The sequence below is a fragment of the Centruroides sculpturatus genome, unplaced genomic scaffold (assembly GCF_000671375.1).
Source record: "Centruroides sculpturatus isolate CEXI.00-Female unplaced genomic scaffold, Cexi_2.0 scaffold1259, whole genome shotgun sequence".
NCBI classification, from domain to species: Eukaryota; Metazoa; Arthropoda; class Arachnida; order Scorpiones; family Buthidae; genus Centruroides; species Centruroides sculpturatus.
In genome coordinates, this window is record NW_019385521.1 from 162,947 (window position 1) to 179,710 (window position 16,764).

General features: G+C 29.8%; 2 protein-coding genes and 1 long non-coding RNA gene across 5 annotated transcripts in view; 2 read left to right on the forward strand and 1 right to left on the reverse strand.

The window, feature by feature from the left end:
- The window catches only part of LOC111639775 (BTB/POZ domain-containing protein 10-like), a 106,698-nt gene extending 94,814 nt beyond the window's left edge, over window positions 1-11,884 (reverse strand). For 2 of the 3 annotated variants that reach the window (XM_023385715.1, XM_023385714.1), the window contains exon 1: window positions 11,750-11,884. The gene's annotated coding sequence lies outside the window, so the exon portion shown is untranslated. The remainder of the gene's footprint in view (window positions 1-11,749) is intronic. The other variant, XM_023385717.1, reaches the window with a different exon arrangement.
- Window positions 8,316-16,764, forward strand: part of LOC111639777 (protein nubbin-like) — a 42,970-nt gene continuing 34,521 nt past the window's right edge. The window contains exons 1-2 of the mRNA XM_023385720.1: window positions 8,316-8,513; window positions 8,597-8,875. Coding sequence (XP_023241488.1) covers window positions 8,439-8,513; window positions 8,597-8,875 — 354 coding nt within the window. The 5' untranslated portion in view covers window positions 8,316-8,438. The remainder of the gene's footprint in view (window positions 8,514-8,596; window positions 8,876-16,764) is intronic.
- On the forward strand, window positions 11,934-13,471 carry LOC111639779. Its single transcript, XR_002759138.1, has 3 exons — window positions 11,934-12,288; window positions 13,049-13,218; window positions 13,311-13,471. It is a non-coding gene; the product is annotated as an uncharacterized LOC111639779 (long non-coding RNA).

Sequence of the window (16,764 nt, forward strand, 5' to 3'; positions counted from 1 at the left end):
AGATGGAAATGAGAGTCATCTGAACACATATCACTGTGCCAGTCATCCAGTATCCAATTTTGATGTTCTTTGACCCAGGTGAGGCTCATTGCCTGATGCCTGGGTGTTAGTAGTGACACCAGAGTGGGTTGGCAAATACCAAACTCCAAGGAATGCAGTGTATGTTGTACAGTGCATTGACTGATGAGTTCAGCAGCGCCTCTGTTGAAGTCTGATGTGCTAAGTTGTCCTTTGCTGTGTGGTTACTAATCTGGTTAGCCAACAGCAGTGACATTCTTGCATCAGCCATGCATGCCTACACTGTGCATGCACTGCTGATGTCTGTCTGGAATTTAAGTATTCCTGATAAACCTTTGAAACTGTTGCATGAGAAAATCCAAAAAGCATTGGCCACCTCCCTGATAGTGTGGCCCATTCTTCTTGTTCTAACACTCTGTCCACAATCAAATAGCAATAAATCTTTTATATAGCACACTGCTACTCTAACCAAGCTCATACATAACCAGTAAGTATCATACCTATAGTGTCAAATGCAAATGTTCCAGCTCAAAGCATTTCTCTGTGGGTAGAAGGTAACATTATTGCATGTGCTACTGTCTCTAATTTTTTGGTATTATAGTTTATTAAATATTAAAGAACCAGTTTTTAGACTCATACATCCCTTAATCTGAAATTTTCTGGGATATTGTATCACTCCATTAAACCAGTAATTAGTGTAAAGCAATGTCACTCAAACTGTGGTCTGCAATCCAGCACTAGTTCACAAACTATTTATTTAAGCCATGACAAAATTTCACTCAAAATCTCATAATTACATTAACAAAACTATTTAAATACACACTTAAAAGACTTAAAAAATACTATTTTATAACTTTTGATTTTATTTATTATTTAAACACCTGTTTTCAAAGGATTTGAACAAGAAGCAATGGCCTATGAACGTTCTAAAGCATATAAAGTTTCACTCTACTTCCATTTTTTAAAACTAGATTTAAAGATATTTCCTAAACTTAAATTTAGTTTGGATAAATTTTAAATTTATTCAAACTAAAAATATATAATTTTATTTGTTTATTTTCCACAAAAAATAAATAGATATAAAAGTTTGATTGATTGGAATGAAGATAAAATCTATATTTTTAAACATAGGAAGTAGATAAAACGTAAAAATATATTTTCAAAAAATTCATGAAAGACAAGAAACTTAAAGTGCTTCCTGTTCGTCAAGTAGAAAATGAAGATTTTGATAAATAATGTACTTAAACTGCTTTTAGATTAGACATTTCTTAAATAAATAAACTGTGTAAAGAAATGCACAGGTTATTAGAGATTATAATTATTTTATTGAATCTCATTAAATTTAGTAAATATATGAACTGCTCAATATAATTTTAGATATAAAATTACAAACTAGTATCAAATATAAAATGTTAAAATTTTAGTAAATGCGATCAAAGTACTATTTTCAATTATGTCAAGTACGTAGCTACAGTTTAAAAGCTTTTTAAATGTATTAAATATCATCTGAAGAAAGAATAATTTCTTTGAAATATGTCTCAAATATGCAATTAGTTTGATATATTTCATAAAAAAGCCATATGTCAAAGGTTAACTTGTAGAAAAACTTAATGCTTGCAGCTGATTCTTGTATACTTGAAAACACTTATGAAGTTGAAAGTACTCTCACAAAATACATTACTTTGTGTGAGTACTTGTCTTATTAAGATTTTATCAGCTGCAATGACTCTCATGTTGCTGAAAGATGCACTTCTTGTAAATCTATTTTATAAAAACAATGGCAATGCTGCAGTTGCACTTCAGGAAATTTATTGTCATAAGAATTTATGCCAAGGACCATTATGCCAAACTCCACAAGCTCTCAAGAAAATAATCACTTAATTTGAGGAAACTGTATGTTTGGAAGTTTTATCCACTGAGGACAGAAACCTATCACTTTATAAGTTATTGAAGATAGATGTTACCATATCTATTGAACAATCAATGAATAATATTGCTGGTTCCAGTAGTGACTGTGACATTGACAGCAGTTGAATGTATCTTGCTGGCACAGTATAGAAGGGAGTGAGAAAGTTGGTGCATTGTTGTCTGTCAGAACAACTGAAAGTTACTTGCTGCCAATTGGGAAACCCAATTGACCTACCTTGCCAGAATGGAAGTGAATATGTTGTGCCCATAGATGATCCTATGGAGTGATGAGGCCAATTTTCATTTGGGTAGTAGTAATCTAATTATCACAATTGGGTCAGAGAAAACACTCTTTTCCAGCAGATTTTACCAAACTCATCTAAAGTTACAATTTAGTCTAATGAAGATTCACAGCCACAATTATTCTTGAACCATTCTTCTTCAAAGAAGCCAGCTCCAATGGACCTGTTACATGCTGTGACAACTGAGATACTGAGACACATTCAAAATTTTTGTTGTACTCAAACTACAACAGTGAAAATGCCTTGAGTCACTTTCATGCTAGATGGAGTTTCTTCATATATCAGATGCTACATACAGCAGTATCTGATATATTTTACCAATAACAGTAATTAGATAATATATAGTTGGTTTGCTGTATGTTATATTAACAATGTAAATTCGTCTCTGTAATCCAAAACACACGCTTTGGTAGACGTATCTCACAGCAATTTCTGGTTAGCAAATTTAACTTTTATTTTTCATTGAACTACAAATATATTTCGGGTTGGTATAATATACTCCAACCCCTCTTCAGTGCTAGTTCAAATAAACAAAAAGTGTTAAAACATGACTATGTTATATTACATTAAATGAAACAAACCAAAAAACACTAAAAACACTTACATTTTTTCATTAAGTACACAACAAAAATTGTTTCTTATTTTGCTTTTTCACAAATTAGGAGGTAGGAGGGTAGACCGTTTACAAACATCAATTTATGTTTTAACTTAAATACTATGCATACCATATTAATATGTAAAATACAAAATGAAGATTGCTATAGTTTAACTCGAAGGAAAAATTGATACTAAGGACGGATGAATTCAACGTCTTTTCTCCAGATGTCCAGTCTGCAAGGTGGGGACTTTTCACTCCTCTATCCCCTGACCAAGTGATCTCTTCCCCTGGTTCTCTGAATTTATGACCATTGCAGATGTGGGGTTAAGGGGAGTGGTACACACAAACTTTTAAAAATTAAAAAATCAAAAACATTTTTAAAAAATTAAAAAATTATTCTTTCCATTTTTACATTTTTCATTACACATGGGTGTATAACAGACACAGTAAAAAACTATTGACACAGTAACTAAAAATCCATACGTATGTAAAAGCTATTGATACACAAACAACAATTTCATTATACCAGTATTATGGAAATTTACCATTACAAAAAAAAAAAAAAATTATATCATGTTTAAACATAACAACAACAATTAACTTGTTTTAACGCCATCTATTAATTCATACCACCGGTGATAAATTTGCATACCTTCAGAGGAATTTATTAAATTATTTTTTTGTTTCCTTATTTCTAAATGCTCTTTAAATTTCCTTTTATAAATGTCTTTTTCAAAATGTAGAATTTTTATATTATTACGGTTAATTTTACAATTATTGTTATTTGTATGATCAAACCACGGGGAGTTATAGTACTTCAATCTGATGGCTGCTTCATGTTCTTTTATTCTAACATCTAGCACACGCCCTGTTTCACCTATGTATATATATGGATTCAGACAATCACATTCTAACCTGTATACAACCCCAGCTTTTTTTAGGCAATCAATTTTATTAACACTAGTAATATTTATGTATCTGTATATATTCTGTGAAATTTTATTGGTCAAAGATGGGGCCAAACAAATGTTATAATTTTTAAGGTTATTACTACAATAATCAAAAATATTCTGAATGTATGGAAATTTTTTATATGTTTTTTCANCTTTTAGGAAGCCGAATTGGACTAAGTAACCCGGAGAGTTCTACTCTTTTTGGAAAATTACAGAAAGCAAATATTGACCGGACTTAAATTCGGAAAATGTTGGCGGTCACCTTTTATTTATTATCATCAGTCTAAGTGCGGCACCTGTAAAAATCTCATTTCCGATAGATGGATTAGGAGAAGGAAGAGAACCGAAGAGCGATCAATTGATAGAGAAGCAATTTTAAAACTTATATTCTTTCTAGAAGAAAAATAATAAAATGTCTAGACGGATCCGTAACGAATGAAGAAAAATAAAATTCTAGTTACACGCTTCCACCTTTCTCTTCTCTTAATTTATTTGCGATGTCTCGTGGGCTCTTTAAAGTGTATTAAAATCTCCCGGAAACGTGGAAAACTCGACGTCCATCGGAAAAAAAGAAAGAAGATTCGAACTTCTTATAGCTTTTGCAAGGGAAGAATTGGTGTTGCCGCCTCTAATGGCGGGCCGTATATTTTTAAACTTAATGTTTTGACACGTCGTCAAAAAAGTAAATGACGACGTTTAAGGTTTAACATTCAACTTACAAATGAAAAATTAAATTCCGTTTGTATCATTGGCAAGGAGCCAGGCCTTTACCTCCAAATCTCCTTCGTTTCTTCGACTATTCGTCGTTTTAAAATCGCGATCGGATCAAAATTAGTTTCGACGGAGAAAACTACAATTGAAGAGTGTAGATTACGTTGTATATTTTTTCCCTCTCCCCTCTCTCTCCTTCAAATTCATTTTTTTTTTTTCCGAAATTTCCAAACAGAAATTTTATTAAATCCGCCGGAGAATCGCAACGTGTTTAGAAATTCTTCTTCGGAATGAAGTTGTGAATTTTTGTTGTTAAAACGCGGCAGCGTTACATCGAAACAGTTTTTTTTTTCATGTATATTTTCTCGATTTGTTTTTTATTTGGAATAGGGCCAAAGACGTTATTTAGAGATATTAGTTAATTACTAGTCTACGGAAAAGAAAAAAAAACAGCTCGAATTTCATTTCCTGGTAGGTGAAATCCTGTTATTGTGAAACGAAAAAAAAAAAAAAAAGTGAAAAATATCTTAATTTATAATAGCGCCCCATTTTTTTTAATTATAAGATACAAATTAAGATATATTAAACTGAATTTTGATGCATTTTTATAAACGTTATAATTTGTTTTAAAATGGAAATTCGAAAGTTTCTCTTAGAGAATTTACAAAGATAACAATTTGTTAGGAAATAGTTTAACGAAAATAAAAGAAAAAAAAATACGAGGGGGAAGTTATATTACTAAGATGTGTAGAAATGCTGTCGTTAATCGAAAAAACGGTTGAAGAGGAGTATTTAAAAATTTAAGTTTTATGTAGCACGGTATCGTCTCTCTAATCAGCCACCGGTCCTTTTGTAAAGTGCAATTGGAAAGATTGCTCCTATATGAATGAGGGTTACGAGAAATATATTTACAAATGAAAATATCCGACCGAAAAACAAAAACAATAAAAAAAAAAGGAATCTTAATTATATATATATTGCTGGTTTCTCTTCAAATTCGCTTTATGCCACTCCATTTTTTTAAAATTCCGGAAAATCTGGAAATGGAAACCTGTTTTACGCATGGAAATTCATTTTGTAATTAAACGAAAATAATGAAAATTAACTCCATTCGACTGCGACGGAATAAATTTGTTTTAACTCAACTTTTTTTTTCCTAACACAATTAACGCTAGTTAATTACAAAATGTATAATGTGATGTGTTAGAGTGCAGTTTTTACTTTCGAAACCCGCGATCGTTGCGGTCTGGCTTCCCGTTAATTCTAGAATCAACGTTTCTAGTTTTCTCTTTTACATTTACTTTCGAATTAAAACTACGGAATTAACCATTTAATTCTTTTTATATTTTGAAATAATAATTATTTATCCCTTCCGAGCGTTTGCCATCGTTTACTCGAACTCGCCTAGAGTCTAAGGCTTTGCCTACGTTAATTTCTTTGCGGATGGTTCGTCCTGGCGGTATATTTCGCGTGCGATTAAAGATCAGAAAATCGATTTCTATTAAAATAAAGTTTGCATAAAATATTACGTCGAAATACGTTGTAAATAATGTATTGAATCGTGACCGAATTTTCGCATACGTTATTAAAAATATATTAAAAAAAAAAAAAAAAAACTTGTTCGGTTCGAGTCGTAATCATCCTCGTGGTCGTCGGCCATCCCCCTTTAAAAATGTCCCCGTAAGTCTAATTAGTGGAAACGATTTCGACCCTTAACATTTATTATTTCGTCCAGCGAACTTATCCATAATTTCTTGTTCGTACCCGAAATCTTATTTCGTAATGTACGTGTGTCTAAAATACTCCCTTACCTAAATAACGTGTTAGAAGTTTAACGTTATATCCGAAAGCGGGGCTTTAATCTGGAGAGGAGTTTCACCGGTAGGACCGACTTTATTAGAAATTATTATTAAATGAAAGCGTGCAACCGGTTAATTCATAATAAATATCTTATCTTGAGTTTCTTTTATTTTACCTGGACTCCCAGCTGATGGTTGCAGGAGCACAGGGACAACAGCCATTGCTAATGCAAGCAGGGCTAGCACAACAGTTGCAGGTGGGAAAGGTATGTAAATTGATCAATTTAAATAATTTGAAACTTTTTCTATGCATTTTAATTAAGTTTATTAATGTTTTATTCTGACTAATAATTTTATTTATTTCATAATTATTAATTTATGCAAAAAATAACACTACTAACTTTTAATAATGCATATTTTGTTTTACACAATCTATGACTTGCATAAGACAAATGCATTTTTGTGTACTGTAATCATAAGTCATAAACTTCATTTAATATAAAAACTGAACTTTTTCTAATAATTAGAGTTAAAAAACTAAGTCTCATGTTTTGAATATGCTAATTAGAGAGGTAATTTTCATGAATAACATTTTGTTTAAAACATTAGTTATAAGCTCAAATTCAATGAACTCACTTTTATATATTTGATTTAGACAAAAGATAGTGATTAAAAGCCCGTTTGATATAACTGCCATTGTGATCTTTGTTGTTGTATAATTATGAATAATTAGATTTTTCAGGAGTAATATTTAGACATGAAAAAAATTATAGAAATGATATCCAAAATATTTTATATCTAATGAAAACAATAATAATTATCTAGAATATACTTTGATATTTATATCATTGTGAACGAATTTGTTCTTTAAAAATTCAAAAAATTAATAGTTTCACATGAAAAATTTCTTAGTAATTTACAGTCGCAGCTCTAGTGATATCACTATTATTTCTTTACATGAATTTTATGTTTTGTTTCATAAAAAGAAGAAATAAATAAATTTTTGTTTTTCTTAATAATTATGATTTCTAAAAAAAGATTTTAAAGACAATATCTTATATTATCAAAAGTATGAAATATTAGAGATTCAACAACAAGCCAGTAGAATTTTAGGATCTTGATAAATATGCAGTTTTTGAAATATTTGTAAATTTCTTCTTACTTTAACCCTGCCAATGACTCAGAACTTTTATTTATTTATATTGACATTCTTGATAGTAGATATATTAGTTAAATTAGCCAAATATTAAATTTGTTGTTAAAATCTGTTTTAATTTTCTCCTTTCATATATATTTTCAAACATGTTTGTAGAACGTTAAAACATGAAATTGTTTTAATATTTTGTTCTCTTAACATTTATATACTGGCATATATAAATCAGTATTGTAAATTTTAATGTTTTTACTAAGATAATTTGTAATTTTATCAAGCAAATATATCAAATTCTATAATCTAATTTCTTTAATAATCTTATATGCAATTTGAAGATGAAAAGATTCTTCAAGAGGCATGTTATTATCAAATACTTGCAATTTTATAAAAATCTGTTAGAATAATAAAATGCACTTAAATGGGTAACAATATAATGTTAGAAAACAAATATTGAAATTAGTTAATTATATTTCTTTACTAAAATAACTTACAAATATACAGTAGTGTAATAACATAAAAAGATATAACTAATTATTTATATGTTAATAATTTAATTTTGTGAATAGGCAGTTAACTATTACTTAATGTTCATTTTAATGACTTAATTTTGATAATTGATATAATAAATATATGTAGATTAATTATAATTCATCAATATAAAATTCCTCAACTGGTTTTATTTAATATTATTGTAGATTTCTTATCACAGATATGCAACAATTTTAAAAGCAATTGATAATTTTATTTGTTTTATAATAAAATTTAAAATCAATATAATAACATTCATAAATTTTTTCACAAAGATGATCCATATTAATTTAACAATTATTATTATTTTTTGATAAAAATAAAAGTTTAATCACTTCTTAAAAATAACAAATTAACTTTTCTTTGAAGATTCCAGTTACATCTGGTATTCCTGGTCTTCAACTTAGTCCACAAGATCTCCAACAGCTTCAACAACATCTGCAGCAGCATCAGCAAAATTTGCAGAGCATGCAGCAATTTGTATTTCTCCAGCCGGGCCAATTACCAGCAAATGTTCAAGCTCAGTTATTTCTCCAGAGTCAGGTATTTGTTTTTCTGTTTGCAAATTGCTATTTTTATTAAAACTGATTGAATGATTACTCAAAATAAAATGCATGATTTTATAGGGATTGTTGCAGCAGGGTTTGATGCAACAAAGTCTTCAAAATCTTCAGCTTCAGGCAAGCCAGTTACCTCAGGGAGTTCTTTCGACACAGGCTGCGGCTGCTGCCGCCACAGTTGCCGCTGCTGCTGCCGCCCAGCAACAGCTTCAGCAACTCCAGCAACAGCAGCAACAAAAACAAAAACAGCAACAACAACAACAACAAGCTCAGACACAATCACAGACACCATCACAACCACCTCCGCCATCTCAGTTACCACCACCATCCACACCTACACAAAAGGTTTGTTAATACTATATCTATTAATAAAAGTATATTTATTTAAAAAATTGTTTAAAAGAAAAATATTAATAATATTTATTTTACAATCTATCAAATTATCACAGAATGCGTGTTTTGTAAATGTTCATTAACAAAGAACAATAATTTTAAAAATTAACTTAAAACAATTAAAATTAATCTTTGAAAATAAAATAGTATTTTTTGACTTTGTAGAAAANGGTAAATGAAAGACGAGACTAGATATGGAAACCTTAGGAGCAGGAGACCCCGATTAACTGTACAATGCAAACTGGAAGTCACATTAGTTACATAATTAAAACATTTTTCCCTGAAAGGTGTTAGCTAAATGACTGGCTTGACTCTATTGTTAAAGGAAAAGTATGATATACAAGAGCAAGACACTACAGAACTAATTTCAGGTGGAGGTCAAATATTTTTAATTTAAATTAATTAAAAATATGATTAAAAATTGCAGCTTGGCATTGTGACAATAAATAATTGCTCATTAAACAATAATATTTTTATTCAAAACCTATTAGTATTTTTTTACTATAGCTAAGAAATTTTTGCATGTATTCATCTTGAATATTTTAATGGTAAATTTTAATTGTGAAAGATTGTTTTAAACTTTTTTTTTCCCTTAATAAATAAAAGTGTACATTCTAATTTTACTTTTTTTAAACTAGAATACAGTAAAATATTTTGGGGTTGAGTACGAAAGGCACAAGATGACTTAAACAAAGTAAATATTTTTTCTAAATATTCTGTGCTGAAATATCTTATATGCCATAAAAAAATAGTATTTGAATTCTTATATACATGCTATTAGCAGAAAGCAAATGAAGGTATATAAGAAAGTTTTATCTTACAAGGGGACCTTGCAGTCTTGAAAATTCAGTTCGGGATGAGACTTCTCAGGTTAGTAGTATACCTCAAGGATGTCCACCCAGAAGAATTGTAAAGCACATTAGCCAGAAGATTCCAAGAAAAAGGGCTCTAAAATTTTAAGCGCAGCTCATTTACTGGTCAATTTTACACTATGGAAGTGCAATGGAATGGCTTAGTCTGTAGTGAACTCGTTTACAGCACGGGCAATTTATGTTCGATCCTAGCTTTGTAGCTTTGGCTAACTTTTTTTTTTTTCTATTATTTTAAAAATTATAACAATCAAATTGATAATTATATAAGATATTAAACAATAAACAGAAGAATTAAGCTGCAAAAAATAACCATTCAAATTGTTAAACAAAGATCAATGAAACCATTGTCTGGATTAATACAATGAGAAGTAACGTAACAACCTTCTTAAGACGAAAGTAATGAAATAATTAGGAAATCCTGCATAATTAACTGTAGCTAGATATATAGAATTATTCTTAATACTTCAAAAATATCATATTTTTATAAAAACAACCATTAATTATCTAGATTAATTACTACTTTTTTCAATATAAAATAATCTAAACATACAATATTTAATGAAATTAAATACAGAAAATTTAATTTATTTTCTGTGTAAACTTCCATTAGTAAGATACATAAATTATGCTAACTGCTGAATCTGTCACATAACAAAATAAAAGTGCAATGTCTTAAACACTAATTTTAGATATTCTAAATGTATAAAAAGGCAGACAAGACGTCCTATTTTTACTCAAACATCTATTAAGCACTCCAACAAGCGCTACTAATCTAAATAAACGGTTCGTCGTTGACTCCCCGATAACGCAAACACCAAAAGAATAGCTACGCGTAAACGAATGTACATAATACGTATAAAAAAAGCAAAAGAATTTATCACTGACACATTATCTTTTTAAGCTATGTAAACACAAATTTTTAAGGCTCCTGTATTTAAATAACATAAAAATACAGAGGTAACCTCCACAATACAAATACAGCCGTTCATTTTGGTTATCTAAAGGGGGATTAAATTTGGGAGGGGGTCCAAACCCATCAATCCAGAACCAAAATTTTACCTTTATATATTATAAAAAAACTAAAAGTAACTCGTGACCAGAAAATAAACATGTTTTAAGTTAACCAATGATCCCAATGAAGCCAATATATATCTCAATGCCTTTTAACGTAAATAATGGCTTATTAACAGAATTCCTCACACTAAATTTGTGCAGATGTATGTGGAAACTTATCACCATCACTAGGAACATCACAATGATACTTTGGTGTTTATAATCAACAACACAACCAGATATACTTAATAAACAAGGCAAACTAAACCAATTTCGAGCACAAAAAGTTACAAGAAACAGTTTTGACTGTGTTAAACAGGCTAATCGTCAGAATTAGCCTGTTTAACATGTCGAAAACATTGGCCTTCTCATAATTCTGTTTACCTCGTCTACTTTGATGCTTAGTAAGCTACTCTTATTACCTCCTCGGTCCCTAAGTCCTCTTCAGCCATAAAAATACATAACCATAAACATAAACAATTATAATTTAATAAGCCAAAATGGTTATAAACTACCATCACAATTACAACTGCATACAATTACATACAATTGCAACAGATGTCTTACTGCTACAATTATATGTAAAGGCTGCAGAAGTAAATAATGACTTAGTTAAATTCATAACTGAGTTATTTACAGTGCAAACCTTCAAAGCCCATGTACAAAACTGAAAATAACTCTTCTCCAGTTTCAGTGCTGCTTCTACACAGATTTTCCCGCAAAAACACGTCAGTTCTGTTACGTAAACTTGGAATTAAGTGTTTATCCCCGCACGAGCTACAACACTGGGTAACTGTTTACTTGAGTCAAAGGCCAAGATCCGTTAATTACTTAACAAAAACAGTAACTTTCGTACGTTTTGTCACGTTTAAATCGAGCGACACGTGAATATTCGACTTACCTTTCTAATATTAACACATAAATTTTTAAGAAAATAATAAACTTTGAAGAAAACTTTGAATTATTATCGAAGAAATGAATCCATTTAAACGGAAGTAAACTCCACGAAAGAGTAGCTTTCACTTTTCGCCGCTTGGGGCAGCGTCGTCAGTGTAGTCGACTTTCCATTTTATAATTTTAAATATTAAAAATAAAATTGTTGTTATTTAATATTGTTGCATTTATTGTTGGATAAACCAAAATTATGTAAAGTTTGTAATAAGTGTTTTAGGGAATCGGAAGAAAATCCCAGACCGCGTCCTTTTAAATTTCTACCGGATAAAGGACAAATTCAAAAACTTATCTTCGGCGGTTCTTATTCTGAAGTTTCGGGAATTATTTTCGTCTTCGATGTCGTCGATTTAGCTTTTAAAGTAATTCGTGAAGATAAACATACTCTTGATTATCCGAAAAAATTTCTTCCTTGAGAATTATCTATTATCAGACATCTTCACCATCCGAACATGCAGTCCACTTCCAGTCGAAAGAGACAAAAACCGAGTAAGAATTTAAATTATTTAATAGATGGAACAATTTTGGGTATGACTTCCAGTATAAATAGATTTGTTACTAATTTTCGGCAAAATTAAGACCTAGCAGACAATACAATCACTGACCCATATATATGCTTCGGCATTTATATTTAATTTTGATTCTGTTAAAACTTAATATTAAATTTTTTCGGCAATTAAACACTGAAAAAGTTATTAAAGCAGATAATACTTCTATTTCTAATTCTTATAAATAGAGAGCAATGAATTAATCTGACATTTGTGAAAATTATTGTGCTACAGAAACTCTAAACCGTACAGAGTAGCGCGTCCAACGAAGTCACTTCCATATATAGTGTTTTTACTGTATAGCGCTCCCAGTTTCTAATTTAAAATACTTATTACTTATTACGGTTACTTATTAATTTGTTTTTTTCCGACAATAATGCAAAATTAAACGTTTTCTAATACAAAATATCTTTATACCAAATATTGAATGAATAGAAAAGTAACAACTGGATTAAACAAAAAGGGCGGTGGCTCAGAGGAATTAATAAAAATACCTATCCTAATAAAAATACCACTTCCTTTAGTAGCTTATGCTTGTTCCTAAATTCTTAACGCTGCATCCTGTGATTCTCAATCCTCTGATATATGGAGTATGAGTGTCATTTTATGTTATGGTCTTCAGTTGTATACTGTTCGACGAATCTGATATCAGAATTTTCGTGGATCAAATAGACAAGACCGTAAAGTTTCCCAAATTGCAGGATTTATCTGGTGATTGCAAAACTCTTGTACGCAATATTCTGACCTGAAGATTTTAGAGTAAAAATGAAGGAAATCGAGAATAGTGTTTGATGTAGGCCTAATTCAAAATGGAATTCCAAGTGGAACGAAGAGTCTCGCGCGGAAAAGTGCTACGAAGAGAAATACAATGGTATAGGAGTACGTCATTATCATTCTGAATTAAATAAACAATCTTTAGGAATTTAATCTATTAATGCAGAATCGCAAATCTGTGTTTTTCAGTCGGGACCTTCATATACACGTAACGATTCCAGAAACAAATTCGAAGAATACCTCCAAGCAATGTCATCGAAAGTGTATAAGAAATAAATTTAAATTTATGAATACAAACTGAAAAAATAATAAAGAATAAAAAGCATTTTAAATGTATGATATTAATTAATCTGTGCACTTTTTAAGTAGCAACTGCGTATGCGAACTAAGGGGATAGTCTGTTTCGTACGAAACAGACTGTACCATTGGTTTGCACACTAACTTGCGTATCACTTACTTGGACTTGCTCTGCTACATAAAAAGTAAGCAACGTCTTGTTTAGGCTTTAAATATTTATACTTACTTAATTAATTTTTAGGAAGTTTCAATAATCTCCATTTAATAGCTTCTATTATTAAATAAAAATGAACAGTAAAATATGTTATTTAAGATATTATCGCATACGTAGAAACGTTGCATTTTTTGCAAATAGTTCTTGAGAAGTAGAGCGTAACAAATAGACAATTCAAACATCGTTAACAGTAGACATTCTTTCGTTTAAATTATAAACAATATATTTAAAATTGAAAAATGATGTTTGCAATCTTACAATTTAAAATTAAACCAGATTTTATATTTTTAAAGTTGCACAAAAATTATTCTCTGGTTATGCACTTCTTATTGATTTTTTAAATATACAGAAACGATTTAAATCGTTCTCTAATGCAAATCTCTGAATTGCAACATCAATTCTTTTATCAAATAAGATTTTCAAGGTGAATGATCCCATCTGAAAAACTTGATTTTCACGAAGACACAATACAGCTTTATAGAAATTTTTAAATAAATATAAACTTTATATAAATTTTGTGAAGTCAACATCTCTAATTGAAGTGAAAGTTGAAAAAATCGGAATAATATCAAGTATTATGGAAGAATTTCAACAATAGTTTGACTGCTATTAATAAAAAGTCGAGTTAAACAGAGTCAGAGCAGGCATTGTGATGTGTACACGTTTTCACATCGTCCTGGAATGACAGGAGAAAGACTCTATCAACTTGGTAGAAGAAAAAACTAGGGAAAAAAATGCAAACAAGTATGCAAAGCGTTAAGATACCTACTCTTTGTGTATCTAAGCACGTCACTGTAAAGAGATTAAGAAGTATTCTGTCGAGACTTTCTTAATCTCTTTTGCATGACCTTCTCGGTTGTGACATTTATGATCCTCTGTAAATTTCTCTTTATCAGGTAAGTCCATACGTTAATGAATTATTAAAACAATGTAAATCAACTGTAGGAAAATTAGTATCTGTATGCAAATTGAGTTTTCATTTCCTGTAAGAAATTATATATAAGTAAAGAAAATTCTACCATTTTGAAAATCAGATAACTTCATAAACAAAATTTGAGTGCATGCTAAAAATCTTGCTAATTACTTCAGTCTAAGATTAAACAAAATGGCGCCAATTTTTTGAATTATTTCGTTAAAAAACGTATGCCACTTTGTTTATCTGTGTTAAATTTGTTTTTATAACAAAAAATTTAAGATAAACCCTCATATAACAATCAAAAATAAAAACTGTTTGAAGAAAAATGAAAAAAATAAAGCCGACGAAAGTCGAAAAAAATGGCTTTAAATAATAAAACACAGAATATTTTATAATCCCCGATGACACTTTTAGTATAAAGAACAAAGTAGAAATTCTAATATAAAGGACGGGCCTACAGTTTCTGGAAAACTTTTTACAATACAGTAATTGCAAACTAAGTAAACAGCGCGGGCGACACACACGATCGATACAAGCCGCACTTTTCATTCCGGAAACGATCTTTAGCTGTAATCCAATTAAATGGCTTCCGATCGCCAACCGAAACACTTGTCATCTTTAATTGATACAATTATCGTTCGATCTCGTCACGTACACGTATGACGGTTTGCCTCAAGCGATTAGTCGCTGCTACATCGCGTGAGTCGCGTCGCTTACACGCATTGTATGAGATATACTGAAACTAATAAATTAATAATAATGTTTAAACATATAAGTTATAGTAGGTATATTAATGAATAATATAAACGAGAAAAAGTTGTTCGCGACGCGACGTTCACAAAGTTTTCGTCACGCGCGTCGCGAATCGCGTCGCTTTGATTGACGGAAGCAAACTTTCATTCTTTTTCGTTATATCGAGGTTTATTGAATTAAAAACAGATTTTTATTTATTTTATTTAGAATATGGACTTAAAAATCATATTTTTGTGCATTTAAACCAACATTTTTACCTTAAAATATATTGCTCATCTCTGTTCTACCCAAGAAACAATTTACTAAAATTCCATTACGCTTGTATAAAAAAAAAAAAATACAGCAACTATTTTATAAATTAACAAAAATGTTTTCTTCTCGTTTAGCAAATTTATTGAAAGAATTTTACGATAATCGAAGTATGTACGGAATTGCTTTATTCGCTCGTCTCGTCTAGTCTCGGCCTGGACGCGTTACAAACGAGATCGACGTTGACGTTTATAAAAAAAAATGTCCATCTAAAAATCCATTTGACGTCATCCTTATCGTGACGAATTCTAAAAATCTTAATTTAAAGCTGTTAGAATGAATTTATAAGCGGCGAATGTGAAATATTTCTCGATGATTAACGCTGAAATAATATTAAAGATGGCGACCGTCAGACGTCGCTATTTTTGGATTTTTATGATTAATATTGAAATGTTAATTATCAATAGGGCCAGGTATTAATAAAGTCGAATTTAATTACTTGGAATAATCGATCGAGTAATTTACTTCAAACGTTTAAAAGTTACCAATTAAAAGACGAAGTTTTAATTTTATTTGATAAAATACGGAAATTAATCAAACTACGATCGAACCTAACGTGAATTTTTCAAAATTTGTAACGCTTAATCATTCATAATTTTATGTCATCCGGTAAAGATATCTAATATTTCAAAATTATTGATTATTTTCGATTAAATATATTTTTTTACAGAGCAAAAAATTAATTTAACCAAAATAAAGTTAGATTTAATATTAAATATAATTCATTCTTAATCAAATTAGATTAATGATACAAACGTCCACGTGAAGGCGCTGATATTTTAAAATAATTTTTTCGTAATAATTTAATTTTATTTTTATACGCTTTATAATTTATAGAGAATTATAAAAAGTATGATAAGTGAAAAAGTTTTACACATTCAAAAAAATATACTTATGTGCCGCCATCTAGTGTGTCGATTTCTAATTATTCCAATATCGTAATTATTTTTTAAAAAAATATCTTCGTACCGGTACATAAAACAAATTTTTAAAATTATTTTAAATTATCCCACCGTTAATTATTATTCAAATTTCAATGAATCGTTTAAATTAGGGAAAGATGCGATACATATTTAAATGAAGGAACTGCAACTTATTGATGGAAAATATTATAAAACTTTTTAAATTAATTATAAAATTTGTTAAATTTATTA